The 22,043-nt window shown below is 40.9% G+C and overlaps 1 protein-coding gene across 1 annotated transcript in view; it reads right to left on the reverse strand.

Moving 5' to 3' along the window:
* The window catches only part of notch2 (notch receptor 2), a 45,879-nt gene that overhangs the window by 19,267 nt on the left and 4,569 nt on the right, over positions 1-22,043 (reverse strand). The window contains exons 2-5 of the mRNA XM_062424790.1: positions 15,456-15,537; positions 1,340-1,614; positions 464-671; positions 182-315 (exon numbers count right to left, since the gene is read on the reverse strand). Of these exons, the coding sequence (XP_062280774.1) occupies positions 182-315; positions 464-671; positions 1,340-1,614; positions 15,456-15,537 (699 nt within the window). The remainder of the gene's footprint in view (positions 1-181; positions 316-463; positions 672-1,339; positions 1,615-15,455; positions 15,538-22,043) is intronic.

Genomic DNA, 22,043 nt, shown 5'->3' on the forward strand with positions numbered 1-22,043 from the left:
TCTCCCTGCATTCAATCTGTTTCCCTTAAATTTCCATTTCTCTTTAGTACCTTACTTTGCCTCTTTTTCTCAACATGCAACAAAGCTGTCCACGTCTGTTGGTGTGTGATGGATGGTTCACTTTTTACATTAGATATCAGTTTATATTCATATTCATATTCAATATTAGTAACAAAAGTACCTGGAAGACAGTGGCAGGAGTAGCTGGTTTCAGAATTTTGGTGGCAGGTGCCTCCATTTAGACATGGTGAAGGTGAGCAAGGGATGTATGAGCTTTCACAGTGTCGGCCCGTAAACCCCGGGGCACAAATACACCTGTATCAATAGCAAAAGTCAATATCATTTAATTCAGTCTTAACCTTCATGAAGCACCCAGTTGTGTTTTCTAAAAAAATATTGGATTATTTATTAGTAGTCTAATAATATTTCAAATGTGGTTATGTATTATAAACTAAATCCTCACTTGTAGGAGCCAGGGGTGTTGACACACATTCCTTCATTCTGGCATACAGAGGGTGTGGCTGCACATTCATTTGTGTCATTGAGGCAGCGAAGACCTGTGTAGCCAGGAGGACAGGTACATGTGTAGCTGCTACCTGACAAAGAGCTGCATTTGCCACCATTGGCACAGGGACTAGAGAGACAGCTGTCCTCATGCTCACACCGCAGTCCTGAAGAGGAAAGAGAGGACAAACAACAGAGCGTTAGTGCTTCAGCTTTCCCATGACCCATTTTTCTGAATGTGGTCTCTGATGGATTAATGCAGCTTTGATACTAGAGGAAAGCAACATGCAATGATGGGCTGGCATTTCTGATTATCAAAAAACATTTTCATGTCATGAAACTTTCCATACAAATTAGACCTGCAACAAACATTTTTAATCAGATTTTGGATCTTCAATGCATCAAAGGAGTCATAGTGAGACAAACATTATGGAATACCTTTGCCAAGTGTAGTTTTGCAAAAAAAATAGCAATATCTAAAAATCTCTAAAGAAATCTTGTGATTTGCACCGAAAAAGCCATATCTTCCTCATGGACTAACATTTAATTACATTTCATTTATGTCTTTTGTTGACTTTTGACATATTCTGCAAACAGATCAACAAGCAAGGCCAAAGTAACCTTCTTGGCAGAGGCTTCTCAGATAGCTAACACCATTAGCTTAAAATTACCTGCTTAGAAACTGCGATGAGAAACACTTTTTTACACACACGTTTTTGCATCCATGTGTTTAAACATAAATTACTATTTTGGCGATAAACAAACATCAGATATCACTCTGAACACAGACTTCCCTTGGTGCAAACTCCTGCAAGGGGTTCATGAAGTATCTCACCTGTCCATCCTCTGGCACACTCGCACGTGTATTTGTCGAGGGACAGCAGGGTGCAGACACCTCGGTTGGCACAGGGGTTGTTGGGGTAGCACGTGGAGTTCTGTGGAGTTTGGCAGTGCTGTCCAGTGTAACCAAGAGGGCAGGTGCAGCTGGCGCTGCCTGGTACAGGTACACCAGCTGACATAGACACAGAGCAGTTCCCCCCATTCAGGCAGTATCCAGGATGACATGGGTCCTTATGGTGGCAGTATTCACCCAGGAAGCCTGGAGCACACCTGGACACACACACACACACACACAAATCAATGATGGAGTTTGAAAGAGGCACACAGAAGGATTTAAACCTAATCACCCCTCAATACAAACAATACAGTTGAAAGATGAGACAAATATGTGTGTGTGTGTGTGTGTGTGTGTGTGTGTACTAGACAGAATGGCAAGCAAACAAACAAAACAAAGAGGGAGTTTGCACGTAATTCACCACATCAGACAACTGCTGCTGAGAGCACTGATAGCTGAGAGTAACATCCACACACTACGGTGCGGTACACACACACAGACATCAAAGAGCCAAATGAACCAGCACAGGTTACTGTCTAATACACAGTCTCACCATTGCTGTATGGTGATCTCAACAGTATGCGGTTGTGTGGTTGCATATAGTAGGAATCTATTAAAACATATTGCTCACACTCACACACATTCATATTACATATACATATGTCACGAGAAGAAGTTTTGGGTATTACTACTGAACATTTTGACAAGCTACTAGGATGAGACAAGAATTGATCTTATTGAACACACTGCTCTGAACGTAGAGCTGTTGCCCCATCAACCCAGCTTTGAGAAAAGGAGGAAGCTGAGCTTGGTGAAAGGGTTAAACTGGGGTCAGCAATGACAAAGAAGAAGTTCAAAAGCAGAAGGATATGAGGTGGAGTCATCTGGAAGTTGTTGACTGAAGACTGGCAGAAACTTAAAACAACCAGTTGCAAACAACCGCGATTTTTCAAACCAATGTAAAATCAATAATATTACTGCCAACAGCAATGCCACGATCTACACAAATGTGTCCACAAAATGTCAACAATTTAAAGTAAAAAAGAAAACACTTATTTATTATATTATGACTATGTTTAGTCTACACAGTACTGTGTTATGAAAAAAGGTGTCTGCTTTTTCCTCTATCTATTCATCACCCCTTGCTTTCGATGCCTCCTTTTTCTTGTTTTTCAGTCAGTGATTCAGCTGCATGACGAGCAGCAGAGAGGAAATTACAGTATTATACACTGTGTCCACTAGGGAGCTTGTCACAATGATCCCTTCGTCACTTTCTATTCCTCAGTTTCATCTCAGTCCCTCCCATTTTTACTCACCACTTCTCTATTTGTGACAGTATCTGGTAAGGGGTGTTATTTTGTCTCTGAGCAAAAAATGTCATTAACCAGGTAATTTCCTGTGTATACTATTTTGATGAGCTGCCTGTTGCATTGTGTAAGTGTGTGTGCATGGCACATGGCAGACACACTGTCTGGGGACTGTGAGTGACAGAGCAACATGCTGCCTCTTACACAGGCCTCTAAACTTGCCTCCCTGGAGGGACTCATGTAACATAATAGGAGAGCAGAGATAAAACAAACACCAACACATCAAAACCTCTTTTCATAACTATTCCAAATGGGGCACATGTTATGTGCTAAGAGCATAATGACACCGAGACCAAACTCTCGCTTTCTAACTTTTATTTATTATTAGTCACTCCACCCCAAAGCTGCTTGAAGATATTAGACTGTGAGCCCATGTGAAAGCAGCAGAGTTATGAGTCATCGTGCCAGACAAATTAATCAGGTCTGTGGGTCACCCAATGTCTCTTCAAAAACTACAAATAACATCAGACATTTCCCACTTTAACATATTTAATGGACTGGTATGTACACAAGCCAACAAATAATACATTAATATAATAATATATGACACTAGTATGACATAAAGCTCTTTACTATATTCAAGTTAAAGGACAGGTGTGGAGATTTTCTTATTGTCAGTAATTGACTAATCTTACTTCTGCTGTATTATATATAAATATATAATACAGCAGAAGTAAGATTAGAGAAGAAGTCCCATGGAAAAGGCGCCCCCGATGGAGTTGGCGGTGCAGTGAAGCGCACTGCTGACTCTGCTGTCCAAAGGGGTGAAGATGTCCAGACCCCAGAAGATTTTTACAACCTCTTAACAGAGAATAAATCTGATGTCAAGTTCTTCTGGGTGACTGAAGAGGACATCAGACGATTTGATGAAGTGGTCCCTGAGGTTGTGCCTCCTGTAAAGGGAACTTTGGCGATGCACCAAGTAATCTCCACCGAACCAGGGAAAGTCATGCACAGAGTGATCTCCTGCTTCTGTAGCAGACCACATATCTGCCAGTACCACAATCCCATAATGGTAAACCTCCAAACAGCCAGTGTCCAGACCAGTGCTCATTCCAGTGCCCATGAGAGCGCCCATGAGAGCACCAGCGCCCATGAGAGCACCAGCGCCCATGAGAGCAGTGATCTAAATGGGAAGTTTATCATGGTGAATTACGAAGGTCAGCCATTTGTGGGGCAGGTCCTTCAAATAGTGGGGGAAGAGATTGAGGTGAGCTGCATGCAGCAACTGGGAGGAAAAAATGCATTCACTTGGCCCGAACGTGCTGACATCATTTTTTTCTACGCAGCTGAAGTCCTCAAATACCCCTTTTCCACTGAGCTGGAGCTAGAGCTTGCTGGGAGCTGGTGCTACAGCGAGTGCTCAGTTGGTGTTAACCCGAGCAACTCTTACGAACCTGTTGTTTTTCCACCGGCAAGGAGCCACGCGATTACGTCACTGTATAACGTAGCCAGCGTGCACCTTTGAAGCACTTCCATGATTCACCAGTGAGAGGCAGCAACATGCCGCAAGGCATCTAGCCCGCCGGAAACGAAGAAGAAGAAGAAGAAGAAGAAGAAGCAGAAGAAGAAAACAAAGAAGGAGAAGAAGAAAACAAAAGACAACAAAGAAGGAGGAGAAGACGACGAAGATGGAGGAAATTGCGGCCGCGATGCAAGTGCTGTTCATGTGTTTGCAAGCCTACATAGAAATACAGGAACGGTGTCGCGCCAAAAAGTGATCGTCTGCCAGAATCTGATTTCTGGCCGCGGGAGCACGCACAGCAGTCCGTTGAGCGGTAGCGCTAAAACGGTCATAATATGCATTTACATACAACTGTACGTCCGCAATTATAAATTAGACTATAATGAATGTGATTTATAGGTGTGTGTTCAGTAAAGAAATTATCACTTTTGCAATGATCCTCGTGACTCAGCGTTGTTTTTTATCTGATCTGGGCCCTACGTAGTATTTGATTCCCATGTTGGGATGTGTTTTATATCTAATATTATTGTTTATGCCTACTATTTGGAGACAAGACTATAAAAGACATGATTTATGGGAGGGTTACATACGCCTATAAAATAACGAACAGTTTTCACCTGCCAAAAATTGATTAAAGGCCAAATACAGTTACTGAAAGCTGACTTCTGCCTAAATATGACTTGATCTCATTCATAAGCTTCATAATATAAACACTAGAGCTCACAGGACAGTTTGGAACTCTTTTAAAGGACCATTACAACACAAAATAAGGCATTTTCACCTGCCAAAAATTGATTGGAGGCCAAATACAGTTACTGAAAGGTTATTTCTGCCTAAATATGACTTTATCTCATTCTTGAGTCCTGCTCACATAACCACGCCCCCAGCCCGCTGACGTAATCGGGTCTTGCTTTAGACAAGCAAAGACTTGGTGCTCGCTCTGGCTCCCGTTCTGAGGCTCGGGGCTGGAGCTTTGGCGGTGGAAAAGCAAAGAGCAGGTGCTTAGTCAGGCTCTAGCTCCCAACAAGCTCTGGCTCCAGCTCGGTGGAAAAGGGGTAAAAGTGATTGCAGAGCCAGAGCCTCTCAATTCACGGCACACGCGTCTAATGCATTCTGACTGGGAATACTTCAATACAAAAAACTGAGCTCAGATATTGTCTACTAATGTTGACCCAACAACTCAGAAAATGTTCCGGTTTTGTTAAATGATACTTCATTGTTGCCATTTAGAATAGTGTTATAGTTAGTGTTGTATCGAATGTAATCTTATGTGAAGTGTTGCTGATGGGTTAGGGTTAGGTTCAAGTCTATATTTAAGAACACTTAAATAGAGACACATGTTACTATTTGAAATGAAAATGCATTTTTTCCCCAGCATATTTCATGTCATAACTAATGTTGTCAGGTGGTACAACCAATATTCGTCAAGTGGTGCAACCAATTTAAATCAAAAAATGATAGGTTAAAATGACCAAATGGTTTCTAAATGTAATTTGTGTAGTTATTATACTGAATATATGAATTTGTGTATTTGTGTAATTATTTTCCTGTTTTTAAATGTAAAATGGGATGTTAATGATACTTATAACTTGACCTACAGAATTCAAAATCTTAAATTATTGTAAAAAGAAAAACCACAATGATAAAATAATAATGTGTTACCTAGTGTAGACACTCTGAAGGATAGTTGCCAAAGATTTAATTAAAAAAGAATATTAGGAATGTATATATATTTTTATAAATATTTGGTTGCGCCACCTGACATTTTTCTTGTTGTGAAGTTAAAAAAAACTGTTAAAAAATGAGTTAAAACAGTTAGAAAAATTATTCAATAAATGAAACTTGTTTAAACACATTGTTCTGGACTCAAATATATGCTTTACATCTATATTGAAAATACTTTAAAAAAAATCCTTTTTAGAAGCTGTTTTTGTCATTGACCCATAAACACATGAGCCACACCTGGGTGACATGTTCCTTCCTTAACTTGGGCATGCCAGATTTTTTTTGTGAGTTGATTTCATATACACATAACTACTGACTACCATAACAAATCTGTGGGGAACAATAGTCCATCACAAAAAACACTATTTTCTCCAGTTGCGAAAATGTAGTTAAAAACTACAGTTCCCTGCTGTATCAGGAGATTACTGAGCCTTTGTTTAAATTAAAATATAAATGTGTAACCTATATTTTAAGTATTTACATCTTGGCACATTCCCAATGTCTAGAGAGACAGACTAACACATTGTTGGTATTAGTCTTTTCATAGGATTTATTGACAATAAAAAAATACAGAATATCAAAAGCCTTATCATTTAAATATACAGGTCATCTCCCAATAATACTCTATAAATCCTACACTTGCACACACTTATGTTTCTGGTAAACTCACAAACAAGATCTTCAAAGAAGAGACAGACTTCATGCCTCTTATCCTCAACCCTGTTTGATTAGACATGGACTCCCTCCCCCCCCCCCCCCGTCCCTGTATGAGCACCATGACTGCAGCACAACCCATCAACACACCCCTACACACAAGAAAACACAAACACAAAGACGTCCCTCCCCAATCTAAACACAAACACAGCTTGGTCAAGATATCACAACAAGACGGCCGTCCTGGGAATTAAGACTGCTCTTTTTTTCTCTACTCCCTCTTCTCCCTGAGTAACGACATGGCCCTATGCCCTGTGAAATAAATCACATTAGCAGGCTGTCACACAAAGAACACCGTGTCCAGGTTAATGCTAGGTTTACATTTCATGGGGAACATTTCACACATTTTCACCACTAATACTATGGGGAATATGAGATGCATTTAGAATAGCCACTTCAGTGACAGAAAGGACATTTGAAACTTGTGCTTTGTTGGAAAGTTAAGCTTCATTTTAAGCCTTTTGAGCTTGAAATAAACAATACTGTTTACAAGTGACATTTCCTTTGTTAAACCTTTAGATGAATGCAGTTTTTAAAAAAACCTTCAATGTAAGAGAGAAGAGAAAAAAAGGTATCATAATTCCCACTGTAGATCTGTCTTGCAACTCAACACAACCCTTCAAGACTCACCTTTTACTTTGAAAATGGTGTAAAAATTCAATAGTGCTGACAGCAGAGATGCATGGTAAACTCTATTAAATTCAATCGCCGCTATCTAACCAGTGTTGACAGAACTAAATGCCATGGCGTCAGGAAACGATACCATCCTGTCCTTCAGGTTTCAGTGCCAGATAGAGAGCTCATTATTAGCCTCCGGCTGTATCACTGCTGCCTGAGGCAAACAGACAAGGCTGTGCATGATTCACATTATTGTCAGGGAGTGGTGTCTCATTCTGAGGAACAGATAACCAAACAGTCTGTCACTGAATACAACGCAGGAACAAGCGCATTTTTATATACAATACAGAACACAGGCACGACATTTGCACACAGACGCCTATACACATATAATGGGCTCTACTTTCATGAACAGCTCAGCAGAGGGTTTCTGCAGCCAAACTCATCTATGGGATTCTTTGTTTTGCTCCACGAGGACTTTTTTTTCCCTCTTCGTTTCTCCATCCTTCTCTTACTCCGTGCAGTTTCCTGCAGTCCTTCTTTCCCTCTCTTTCTCACTCCTCCACCTCTCGTTTCTAACCCACTCTCGAGGTGTCAGGTTTCTACAGCTGGTTCACATTAGCGCCCCCATCTTACGAACACCCCTCCCACCCTCCCTCTCTCGGCACCCTTTCCCTCCTTCGTTCTCCTCCTCCTCCTCCTCTACCTCATGCTGACCTCTGCCTGTCCTGGCTGGCCATGGGGCTCCAATGAGCAGAGAGGGTTGGGTTGATTCTCACTCACTCATGTAATGTCTCCCACCTCTTTCCTTCCTAATTCCTATGTCCCCAGCTCCTGAATCTCTTGCTCTCCTCCCTTCCCCAATCCCTCATTCCCCACTTTCGGTTGTGCCAATTTTCTCCTCCTACCTCTCTAGCTTCCTCTCTTCAACTACAACCCCGCCACCGCTACCACCTCCGCCTCCTCCAGTCACTATTCTAGTCTCAGCGAAGCTTAATAACTCTATCATGCTTTCCCCCTGTGGCCATCGCGGAGAAACAGTGTGAGAGCGAGAGCATAAACCGGCTCACATTTCAAACCCTGGATCTCTCCCTGGATTGGTTAGAGCACCGGTGGCCTATTCACCGTACTGTAGTCCTGTGTGTGCTTGCATGGACATTACAGGTCAAGTGCAGAACACGCCAGTGGATTTCCTGTTGCTTCTACTCCTGACATCGCTCCTAGTTTGATGGCGGTTAATAAGGAACAAATAAAGAGCAATTTCAGACTGTGACTGCAGCTCTATCTTTTTTATTTACACTAACCTTTATTTAACTAGGAAAAAAACCCACAAAAATGAATTTCATGAGTGTCAACCTCATGCCCAAAATAATCATAATGGCATTCAAAGCAATGAGCTGCCATTCATTATGCGACATCCCACTCCTCATATGTGTAAATCTGAATCTTTCTCCAGACAATTTAGCACCTGGATGATGATTGATATGAACCGTCAAAGTCATATCAGACCCAGAAGTGACACAAACAGCGAGGCACTTTGTAGACTAGACAGAGAAATGCTTTGGCACCACTTCTACTAGTCAAAACTTCTACACACAAAATAACTAGCTGCAGTTCACTCAGACCTACAGAGACAATGACCCCGGACCCTCATTTGTATGCTGAGAGTAAGAAGTGAAAGTACAGGTAGAAGACAGTGTAGGTGGCTTTTACTATGTAACAAAGAGGAAAAAGATAGTGGAAAGACATTAGACAGCAGCGGTGCATGTGTGGGAAGCTTACTAGCCCATTCTACTTCCTTCCAATCTCACTTGTGGTCTCCACAACCATTTTCAATAATAAATGGTCATAAGTGGTCAACCTTAAAAAGTGGGTGCTAAAATACTTACAGAAATGCAAAAAGGTTTCCAGATAACACTAACCATCTAGACCCCAGTGATACATTGAAGAAGGGCACCAGCTATGCCACACTTTCACACTGTCAATGTGGTACGTCTGAAAGAGAAAAGCTGGCAGGACTGTACCAGTTAGTCTCACAAATGAGCTGGTGCTACAGAGGAGAATAGGTCTATTGTAAATTGGAAAAATAAAACACATCTAAACTTAGATGAAAAGGTTAAATTGTGGGCTCTTTTTGTGAGGGATGGAAACTATGAATCTATGACTAAATAATCCTTAGTAGCAGTGAAGTTTTTGTGGGTTGGGGGTGTGTATCAGGCACGCTTCCTCACTTCTCACTATTTTTTTTCTCATTTTCATAGAGCAGGGCCAACAACAAAAAAAGAGAGTAGGTGCTCAGAGGGAGCTGTGAGAGTGATGTTAAAAGTAATCGAGAAAAAAACACGATGGGGGAAAAAAAGAGGAAGGTGGTTATAGTGAAGAGAAAGCAATGAGGTGGAGGTAAAAACCTGACAAGCCAGTAATGAGAGAGTGAGACAACAGACATGCATAGTGGGAAGGAGGCTGAGCAGTCAGACTGAAAAGCATCAGTGCAGACAGAATAAAGGAGTGCAGAGCAGGGTGGAGTCCAAACTCGGGCCATGTGGTAAAATCTCAGACTGCGTTTAGTAACATGTTCAAAAAGGCTTTTCAGCGAGGCTGTGGTACACAACACAGGACCCGTTTTGCCTCTGAACACTCTTTCAGTCTGCCTGTCCATGTTGTTCTGTTATTATCCAGTTTCTGTGGTTGTTTAAAGTGGAATCTCCGACAATAGGTTTCTCTGCCTATAAAAGAAGTTTCGTATATCTAAGCTATGCATAGTCCACCACTGACTCATTTAGACATATAAAACTAACAAGAACATAGTGTACACTTTGTCTACATGAGGCTACCTGATAACTAAATTGCTAGAGTTGACTAAATATTGAATCAATTGCCTGCAGCCCACACAAAGACATTTTCTGCCAGCTAAAATGTTTTTTTTTTTCACTTTGGTATTTGTTTATTTCAAAAGTCTGCTTTGAACCTCCCACTGGGAAATTAAGAAGCAAGTTGTTTTTTTGGTTCTTTGATGTATTTCATTGTGTGTTCATCTGTGGATAATTCAATAACAAATAAAAGCTAAATTAGATTTTTTTTTTTTTAAGTTGTTCTTGGAATGATTTGTTAATGAACAGAGAGCAGATGCACTCAGCCCAACTTTACACCACAATGTGTGTACGGAGAACATGTGACAACACTGAGGTCCTCTCGACCCCACAGTGTTACCATCATTGTGTGACAGAGAGCCAATTGTCACCTTCCTGTATGCGGGTTTACAGTCTGGTTGCTACATTCCCCACTGTTTTGTAAAGCTTCCTCTTTCTTGGACTTAATTTTAATCTCTGACTCTACGAGCAGCATGATGTGCATCTGCCTGTTTGTGTTTAACCATTTGTTTGTTTATTTTTGTGGGTATGTGAGTGTTTCCTTTATTGTGGTGATCCCCAAAGACAGATTAAAATCCCAATCACCACTGACATTAGGCTACGATGACTGCTCTCAATCTGAGTTAGCGCTAGCAATGAAAGGATATGTTTATTAACCAGTTAGTCGATTGTCAGCAATCTTGATAATAGTTTAATCTTTTAAGACCTGGTGTCAAGACTTTCAAACTTTTTAAATATCTGACAAATGTATGATGAATTGATAATATTTGTGTGTTGGGCTGTGCACTGATATAACAAGCAAAAATTCACCTTGGACTAAGGAAACTGTGACTACAATGTAAACAATTATATCAATAATTAACTGATAAGACAAATAATCATTTTGTTGCAGCCCTGACAGACACTAATGAACAGTCTAGTGTCATCATAAGCTGGATCTAATGTTAGCTGCACTTCAAATCTTTCAGTGCCAGCATGTGAACTTCCCCTGGGCTCAAGGTGACCCTGACTACACACACACACACACCAGTGTACATATGCAAACATACACACAAAGAAACTCTTATCCTTGTGGTTCCTGTCTCAACCACATCTATACTATTAGCTGGACTGTGGGAAGGAGAGTTAAGTAAGAGCAGGAAATCACTGCTGTGGCTTCCAATCTCCTTCTCTGACTTTATTTTAGATCATAAGACTAACCTATTTATGATCTCTTTGAGTGTGTGTATATATATGTGCCTGATAGATTGGGTGCTGCATTTGCTGTGGAGGAGTGGAGGTATGGAGCAGAGAGGAGGACTGATTGGCCTGAAAGCACCGATCTCCCATCTTCATTTTTTGTCCACGTTCTCTGTTTACTCTGGTCCTCCTGTTTTAACCTAATGACACGAGACTGAGACAACAACAACAATCATAGCAAAAGAAAGTCCTATGAACACACAGATATGAATGGAAGATAGAAATTGTAGTTATACTAAAAGGTGAATGTGTTAAAAATGGGTCAGTGGTTAAACAAAAATAAAGATTAGATAATGGCTATAGTAGTGAAAAGAGTTTGGGGTTGTAGGAGGATTAAGAGGCCAGGTGACTTGTGTCCGGAGGCATCTAAATCCCTGAATCGGAGGGTGAAACTGAAGCACAGATGGATGAGTGACAGCTTGATGAAGGAGATGTAGAAAGGGAAATTACACTCCCTCTCCGCTCCGTGTCTCCCTCCTCTGCCACCCCCGCACCCCCACTCCTCACTGCTCTCTCATCATTAGTAAGGAGTTGTGCCTCGAGGTATTCCTCCTCAAATTACCTGAAAAGAGACATCCTCTTTTCTTTTGGCCCTCTCTCTTCCTCTGTCTGCCCTGTGGGCAAATTCTACCTGTCAGATCAAACAGGCAGCCAGTCGACACAACACAGTAACTCTCTCCCCTCACTCTTAAGAAGAGCTTCTTTTCTTTAAAAAAACATTAAGGCATGACAGCGACTGTGAGAGAAAAAGAGAGAAAAAAAGAGGCATTGAGAGGGAGGGAGAGTTAATCAGTTTGCACCACGGCCTAACAGTAGACAAAGGGATCTTGTTCTGGAGTAAAATAGGGTTTGGAAAGCATTATGTGTGCAGCCTCACTCTTGCTTGGATTGCTCAGGTATGAACTTCATGAGCCAGACTCCATGTTAGTGTCAGGAATCCTCAAATACACAAGATCTCTGACAATATTTTATCAGAATATGCTGTATGTACAGCATGTTTCCACTCAACAGTGACATAAGTTAGAAATAAGCTCAACCTTGTGACATGCACAGATCCACACTCATAACACACACCTTTTTCTCACACCCAAGGCTTGCAGTGTCACCGGTTAGACAGCTTACTCTGTACCCTGTCCTGCAAGACAGCTTGTCGGCCTCTCCCATGCACTCCGACTCTCTCTCACAACACTGTTTTTTATCCAAAATGAGACACCTGAACTTTCTATGCAAACAAAATCTCCATTTCAAATATGGTTCTTATGGACATTAAAATGCAGGCTGGTTTTAGTCTATTAGGGTTCAGTGATGTCAACAGAATTGGCATCTGACGATGTCCACAGTGAAACATTGCAATGATATTGTGAGCGGGGGAGGTGCTTACAGTAACGTCTGCACAGGAGAGGAAAGAAACTCAGCATGAACATACATGACAGCAAAATGCAGCAGACGCTCACTCTGAGCTGAAATCAAATGAGTGCAATAAATGAGATAAATAACAGATAAACAGTCTCTACTGTGTTTTGCTGTAATTTACAGGTGCGCTGAGTTTCTCTCCTCTGTTTCACGGTGGGTGTGGCTGAGCGCTCTGTGTGTGTGAACGAAGAAGAGAGAGTGAACCAGCTTGAGTTGACAACAACTAACTACACTCTTTTAAAAACACAATATTACAATGGTAGAGGCTTAGTGGTCAATAGACGATGGCATCACTCATCAGCCCAACACTAGAGTCTACCCAAATATCTGCTTTCTACCCTATACAAGTTTCCCTTCCCCTTTCTTTCTCTCTTAAATAAAAAAAAAACAGATGAGCCAAAGTTGTGAAAGGTCTCTAAAAAGGAATTAAACAGTGAAAAACAGATATGACTAGAGTAGATACCTGTCGTTGCTTCTCATTTAGAGCATTAAACACAGGCTGACTAACTGAACATAGAAATGCTTTGAAATGTCTCACAAAACAGATTAATCTCTCCATCAGTTGTCCGCAGTGGTACCTTTACTCATATTAGTAAATCATTTTAAATATATGATTAATTATGCAGTTACTCCATGTCTGACCCCAGGAGTGCTCCATGTGACATAATTAGGCTGGTCTGAGCCAAAAGGCCACAGTGACTGTTTATTTACAACCGGCTGCCTTTAACACACAGAGGAGACTAATAAACACAAAATTAGATTTTACACAATGAGCCTTTTGAGCAGCAGCACAGTGCAGAAAGGCCAGACAGAGGCAAGTGCGTGCCATTTGTGTGCGCACAAGTGTGTATGAGTGCGTGTATATTCATCCATGTTTGCTTGTGAATAGCAGAAAAAATTGACTGACTAGTTAATCAGTATAACAGTAGGCCTGCGCTCTGTCAGCTGACTCCTCTAAACTGAAAGACTCCTCTCTGTGTGTCTTGAGAGAAAGAGGCTCCTCTACTGTTTTTCTTTTTATCATCAACATCATCATTTCATTGAGAAAAAACTTGGAGACAGTTTGGCTGAGCGAGAACAAGAGTAAATACAAGACAAATATAATAGGAAAAAACTCATGTATAATTGCTAGTTTCATTACACAAATACATAAGTAAAAAATGATAACATGTGATTACAACAGTGATTAAAGTAGTAAAACTGGTAACAGAACCTTGAAGAATGTCGTCAAGCCTTTTTAAACTGCAGCAAATAATTTAAGCATTTTAAACTAACTATTGGCACATACCTGCTGTACTACTAGTACAGTACTGTATGTCTGCCCACATTAACAGCACAGCTCTGAATTTGGGTGGGATATTTTGGATTTGGTGTTTGAAAATCATCCAGCCAAGAAAATCCAATTATGTTTCCTCTACTTAAGAAACATTTCCAACAGTAAAATCTTGTACAGAAATAGCCTAGCTTGAACAAACACCCTGAATCAAACTAGTTAAAAATATAGCTGCCACATTATTAACTGACTAACCAACATCACATCCCACCCATCCTGACCTCACTTCACTGACTGTCTGTAAGGTTAAGAACTTTAAAATCGTCTGTCTACATAAATACAATAACTGACGCTTAATAAGAAAAGTTTGATCAGATGTCTCATCATGAAGCCCCCCCCCCTCCCTAAGTTTAATAGAGTCACACACATGCACATAAGTATGTAGACAATCAGCCTCTTTGCACCTGCGGTACGTCAATGTGACCTTCAATTAGATGGAAAGAATGTCAAACACTGATTAAGTAACAATGCTTTTTCTCCCTTTTTAACAGAAGTAGCAAAGTGTTGAAATTCCAAAATCTCTGGGAACAGACACACTGTGTGATTCACATCACATCTGATGAAATATGATCAGGTTCGTGAACTGGTGTGTTTTTTTCATTGGGACTTGGCTCGGGAGTGGCAAAGCAATTATAAAGATAGCTCAGTCTTAATTACAAACTAGGCTAAGCTGCCAGAGAGTGGAAGGCATAGATCAAACAGGCCAATGGGCTCCTTTACTCAGAGGCACTTTTCCTTAATGGTCTGGTAGTAGAAGAGACTTACTTTCAGGGTGTTTTCAGTTTCCAATATAACCTGTGTCAGGAAACAGGAGGCTACACTAATGTGTGGTAATAATTAATAGCTCTCTTGTCATTTTGATAAAATCAGCCAAGTTTCAGATTATTTGTTCTAATCAAATGCACTCAACAGTTTGTTTCTCATGTAATAAAAATGTCTTACAGCCTTGAAATCCCCCGGCAATAAAAAAAAAAATCAGTGGGCAATAAAATATGTTGGCAACACTTAGAGCTATCAATTCTATAGCAACAAGAGAATAAGTAACAAAACCCCCGAAATGTCCTAAATAACATCTTGGAGGTGGAAATGTGTGTATTGGTATTGTTCCCAGTACTGGTGTACTTTGTCAGACAGAGCAGTCTTTTATTCCCCCTTTCGTGCCTGAGCAAAACCTCATGGTCTCGTGGACTGACTGGGGTTGATCTAAAAACCCTATTTCTGTACTGGCTTTCACATCCAACAATCCCCTTATGAGGTGTTTCTATTGCTGTGTTCACAGTTTTTGGTCACAGACCCGGTCAGTCAACATTACCTGCAGTATCCAGTGCCATTGCTGAAGGTTAGACACGTAGCATTGTTAACACAAGGCGCCTTATTGTCCACACACTGCAGAGCTGCAAGAGAAAACAGATGAGTTAGAAAGTGAACAAACAGAGAAGCAACTCATCTGATTAATGTTTAGTTATTCTGGCAATATCTTAAATGTGATTATTTTGTTGTACCACCTGGGAGTATGATAATCTATGTATCTTAAAACAGTAAGGAGTTATACAAGTTCCAGGAACATTCATATCCTTGTAAAAAAAAAAACCTAGATTTGTATATTAAACAAATGTTTGCAGCTCAATCTAAGCCAGTTATCTGCTCCATAGGTGAACCTGGTTTAAAAAGGATACGGTTTCCATCATGTCTTGTTCTTGACTTACTAGACACAGAAATACAGGTACTATGATGACAATAATGACCTGCTGCATCATGTGCCAAAAAATAAATGTACTATTTTTATGAATATCCAAAGATTAACCTATTGAAATGACAAGATTGTTTCTTACAAGCTGGCGAGCTTTAGTCTTGCTTGTAAGTTTCATTGCTGCTGAATTTCAAAGCCACTGCTCAAAACTCACTCAGGGTTTCCCCCTGAAAATTGGTGAGCGGAGGTGGTAAGGCCCGCGCCCCCCGGCACACACTCCCCACCCTTAAGAGGGAAACCCTCCACACAGCCCAAGTTTCCCCCTCATCCTTACAAAGAGAAAATAGAGAGGGCTCGTCATCTATCTAGCCAACTATGCAGGGCCAGCCTGAAACCAGCCAGTGGTCACAGGGCGGCCGGATGGGCACGCAGACAGAAATGAGCCTTGACGAAGTCAACAAAGCCCGACTATCTCCCTGCAAGTGAGACACTCATATCCAGACACATCAGCCATTGTGTGTCCTTCAAGCCACCAGAGAAACATGGCTCAAGTGGTCTTCACGCACACCATGCCGGCCCAACATCCCAAACAGAAGTGTGGTGTTCTCAGTCTTTATTTATCAATGTGATATGGTAACCAGATGAAGAGAGCCACTGTTCAGTATGTGTGATTAATTGAGCAAAACTGCTACAGATCATCAGTACTGGTTATACAAATACTGCTATATTAACATTTTGTTTCATTCATAGTCTCACATGTTTAAGTGGTTATGTGATGAATCCTCACTCTGTACAAAGCTCTTTTTACAACACTGAGGCTAGGTCAGCTGATTTCAAAGAAACGCCAACAATGTCTTAAAAAAAACAACAGTCATTGCATTACAGGAAGTGTGCTCAGCAGTGGTGTTATTTCCTGCGCCTACATTAATCACAGTCACCCAAGTTGACGAGACTTTATGATGACATTTTTACCTTTTATTAACCCAATTTAGATAATTTTCTATTTTTGCACATGTAGTTAGTTGATTTTCATGTGCTGTACATTCAAGGACCAGTATCTGAACTGGATTGGTCAGAGAGGGACTGGTGGCTTAAACCAGGCTGACAGACATATTCCATTAGACATGGGGATACCCATCCATAAACCACTGTGAAATTCATAATCCCATCACGCATGCACACACATGTATGCCTCTATGTGCACACTAGCACAGCCACTCTAACAGTCTGAGTTGATATCAGACTACTGCTGCAGTACAAGAGACCACAAAAAATACTGTGCTATTTTGTGACTATTTCTGTTCTGAGCAGACAGACGGTATGCAAACTTGCTGCAAGTCAACACTGAACAGATGCACTATAGATAGCAAACAATCCATACATATGTGGTTAAACCTGTGACACACCAGAGCTTTCACTTTTGGTTTTGATCACATTTAGTTAAAAATGTAATGCCAAGTCCTGTTTAATTGACTTTTAAATGATTAAATTATCATGAGCAGGGCATCAAATTAATTTGATTATTGCACAGTACATCTAGGCAACAAAGCACAGGGTATGCCAGGATACCAGTCATCTAGAGGACAACAAATGATTGCAAAATCAGCAAGAAAAGAAAAAAAAGAAAAAAGAGAGAGAGAGTAATGATGTGGGGAGGGAGAGCTGAGAAGACGTATGCATACTGCAGGAAGGGTAAAAGACTGAAAGCAAGAGAGCAGAGACCGGAAAAAAGCTGCACTCATCCCCTGACTGGTTTGACGAGCTTCCCATGCATGCTGTCGTAATGCCAGACGCAATGATCTTAGCAGATTTGGGACAGCCTGCCTCTTATTACGCCATTTTAAACACAAACACACAAAACAATTACCCCATGCTGCAGAGGTCACTAATTCCCTGACTGAAAGTTTGGAAAAGGTTTCAACAATCCCGGTCTCTAAAATAAAAACAAACAAAACGTTCACACACAGTCAAATGAGTGACCAGCGTGTACTAATCCAGGGTCATATCACACACAGCCACACTGCATCCTCTCTGCCTGGGTGTTCTCACACTTCAGTATCAATGAACCATGTTTGGGAAAGTTCCCAGGAATGAGAGCCTTGATAAGACAAGATCGACAAAGTCAACAGTGAAACTATGACCAGATGATGTGAGCTGAGAAGAAACACACAGATTTTAAATGACCAAATGATGACTATTCTTTGGACCCTTCATGACCAAAAGTGCTCATTTGTAATCTCACTCACTCCCACCCCATTTTACAGATCTGAGTGTCTGTGTTAGTTTGTCTCTATGTCTAAAGGTGAGGAAAGGGAGAGGAGTTGAAGTGGAGAACAAAAGCAGACACAGAGCAGACAGATTTACAGTGTCTGCAGTCTGGTGGGACTGGGAGGAAAAGATGTCACTGGCAAAAAAAACTTTTAGTACATTTACAGAGTGCTATTAGCCCATCAGATTACATTGCAGCATGTTTCACAGCTGCCACCTGCAACGCCCTCGCTCAATTGGACCAATTTCAAAAACTGTTGTTCCCATTAGACACTTAACACAAAAAGAAGAAGAAATAGGATTCGGGTTGAAAAATACCTAAGTTTCCCTTTAGCATAAAGCAGTACATGTTAGAAAGAGGCTTTAGTAACTTTATTTGTATTTTACAAACAATATAACAAATTGCTGCTGACGTGAAGAATAATGGAAAAACTAATATACAATAATACACGCTATGTAAATATAAAAAGGAAGATAAAACTAATCTGGTCGATTTAAATAGTTTAGACGCCCATTGTTGGCCTGGTGAGGAGCAAAAGGATCGCCTAGGAGTTTCAGTGTGTGGAAAAAGAAAACTATTCACTGAGCTGCTGCCTGGAAAATCAGAGAGTTCATCCAAGCAGTAGCAAAAAGGTTTCCATCCACCTGTTATACACACATTTATAAAGAAAAAAGAAGAAGCCAAAAACGTCTCACTCAAGGATGTCATTAAAAGAAAAAAAAGATCTAAACTTGTTGATGTCATGGTACCTGCTTTGGGTTACTCTACTCTAGAAAAATATTTTATGTCACACCTGCACTCCACCAGATAGCCTAAAAGTAAGGATATAAATAGTGCAGGTGTCTGAGGTGTATGTAACCACAAAGTCGCTGATTTTGCATGTCAACCCACTCCCTACACCACAAGGTACAAGTGGTCCAGAAGAGACGTTTGATTAAAAAACAAAAACACATAATGAATACATAATTCCCACTTTTTTCGCACTCTACTTCAAATATCATGGTCACGGGTTTTGGACAATATAAAACTTGTCAGTTAAGTAATCAGCCAATGTTCACCTGATATAACCCCGTCCAGCTGCAGGGTTCAACATGGTGAGTCACTCTCTACTTTCCCGTGTGTTTAGAGTATTGAGAAAAGGTGAGCCTCGTCATTGTCATCAACATAAGTAAGGATGACACTTATTACCCAGTCGAAGCTGTAAAGCAGACTGCTTCAACGTACCCACCCAGTATTGTGCACAGCAGAAATCTGGCAGCTTCCAGTGGCTTTCAGTCCTTGTTTGTTTATTTAGAATATTATAACAGGTGAAAATAATACAAAAAGTGACATTTTTAAGTTGAGTTCCCAGCACTCTGTTAGCTATTTGCTTTTATTATAAAATATACAGTTACAGGATATTGTTATTCTGAGGGACTCTTGTGCAGAATCAGCAACTCAGGGCAAGTCTTTCAAATGTTCCTTTTGCTTTCTATTACTGAAGGCATTTATTGAGTTGGCCCTATTACAAGAGGGTCTTGGTTTTTGTAAACTGCAGTGAAATGTTTCTTCTTACAGCAGGGACCACAACTACTTTTAAATACTTTTGGAACCAAGATATTTTTCTGTATAAATCTGATAAAACTGAGCCTTAAGTGTGGAAAAAAAGTCATTTTTAAAGAGAAGACAGAAATCACAGCCCTTAATGGTTTAGATAACAAAATGGAGGGGGGAGTCTGGTTAGTTTTTGTTCAGCTGGCATTACGCCGGTCCCTCCTTCAGCACTCGCCGCTGCTTTGTCAGACACCACAGCAGGTCCCCCGGGAGATCCAGCAATGTCACGAGGAGAAAAAAACAATGAGGGAGAGTGACTGTCAACGAGGCAGGGAGAGGAGGGGTGAAGGAGGCAGAAAATACAAGTGAGATGGACGGGCTTTGAGCTAATAGTTAAGGATTGCAATGGGGAAGTAATTACGAAACTACAGACAAAGACTGCACACGAATGAGTGTCCCTGAGCCCTGGCACACATCCATACAGCAGAGGGCAGGAAGTTGTTCGCGCTGAGTGAGGAAGTAACCCCATTTCCTGGAATTGCTGTACAAGCCTCTATATCCAGCAGGCCAAACAGTCGTCATGGTAACTTGCAATAAAATACCCTTCGCTCAGCATGGTAGGAGGGAGATGAGGCTCAAACTAAACACCATTACCCTGAGGGAAGCTTTACTGGCCCACACATACGGTAGAAGAACTGAGCAGACGAACCGAGCCAGGGCTTTAAGGTCTTATTGTCCGAGGTCAGGTTTGGCTTGAGGGTGGTGACAGAAACGCCAAAAGCGTGTGATCACTGATTCTAGTTATTTGTTTTCTATAATGCGCTGCACTCCAGGTACAGAAGCCCGACATTAAATCACTGAAACCTTTTCCTGAACTTATGCAAAAGAACTGCATGAGACTAGCATAACACATATAAAGTAACCATAGTTTCAACTGATGAAATCTGATTAAGATCAGGACAAAAACTGATTACCCTGCTGACCCCCCAGCTGAGACATATGCCCTGCTTTTCATCCAAAGCTGAGTGTTTATCGAGCGGGACTGACACACTGCTGGCTTGCCTGTGTGTGTGTGTTTGAGGGAGAAAGAGACAGATATAAAGTGTGAGAGCAGACCAGATACATTTGGGGACTTTCCTTTGCTCATTCATGTCCAAACTTTTTTGCTCTTTCAAAACAATTTTGTTATGATAAAAAAATAGAAAAATATACACTATTGGGCAGACTTGTTTAGTTACATTCACTTCATTTTTATATAATTTAAACTGTAGCTTGGACTAATTTTAGGCTTTGTCAATCTCTCTTTAATACTCAAACTGAGACGTGGCGTAGGGCTGACCATGGCCAGTATGTACAAGATTCATAATGATCACAGTATTATCTAAGTGTTAATAAGCTGCGATTTTATGACGCATGTGATAAAAGTCAAGAGTGTTTGTTCTCATTTATTTCAGATGTCATGCTACAGACTGTGATAACATTTTACTTGTTGGTATGTGGTAGTTATCTGAGTTAAACACCAGTATCTTAATTAACATATCTCAATATGAGATTTTTTTATTCTCATATCAAGATTCATGGTTGGTTAACCACTGCAAATTATTTCCGCTGGCTTATTTTGAACAGATGTTAAAGACTTCTCTCTATTTTCCCCCCCAAATAGTGAAATAATGTGAAAAAAGAGACAGGACAGACAAATATACGCTAGGTAATTCACATCCACATGCAAACACTCAAATCAGATTGATTATAAACCACCACTCAACCACAGGACAAAATCAATCCTCCGGCCTATTATTACTAAGGATTTATTTTTGAAGCTTTTCTGTGTGGTTTCCCTTCTTCTCGTACCTGATGTGGCCTGCTTGGTTCATTACTCTATGCGCCCTGCCTGCTTGTCTCCAGGATTACAGGGCTGTGTGGGCCAAGGAATGCAGGCCACAGTAATTCCCTGTTAATTTGCTAACCTGTTCAACAGTGCAGACACAACGCTCTGTAATCCCCTCGACCTTCACAGCCGCATACACCACCTCCTATAGTAACAGTGCATGCGGTTCGTGCAGTGAAGGCATTGAGCTTCATTCACATTTTGACTGGCTTTTATTTAATGCGTGAGGATCAAAGTCACAACGAGCACAATGGTTAAGCAGGCACTGCTCCGTCTCTGCATTAGCACTGTGACACAAAATGGAGAAAGGCCTGTAACTCTGACTTTCACCTTGCGCTATGCATTTCAAATTCAAGACCTTGCAAGAGTCCATGTTTGTGTGTATGTATCAGGCACTCACAGTGACTGATAGGTATGGCAAATGTTGTCAGAAACATATTTTAGCTGCTATATCAGAACGATTTTGACCAGGCCGCCATTTTTTCCTGCTTGGAAACAGACGAGGCAAAACCCAGCACTG

Source organism: Scomber scombrus, chromosome 8 (genome assembly GCF_963691925.1).
Source record: "Scomber scombrus chromosome 8, fScoSco1.1, whole genome shotgun sequence".
Classification (NCBI taxonomy): domain Eukaryota; kingdom Metazoa; phylum Chordata; class Actinopteri; order Scombriformes; family Scombridae; genus Scomber; species Scomber scombrus.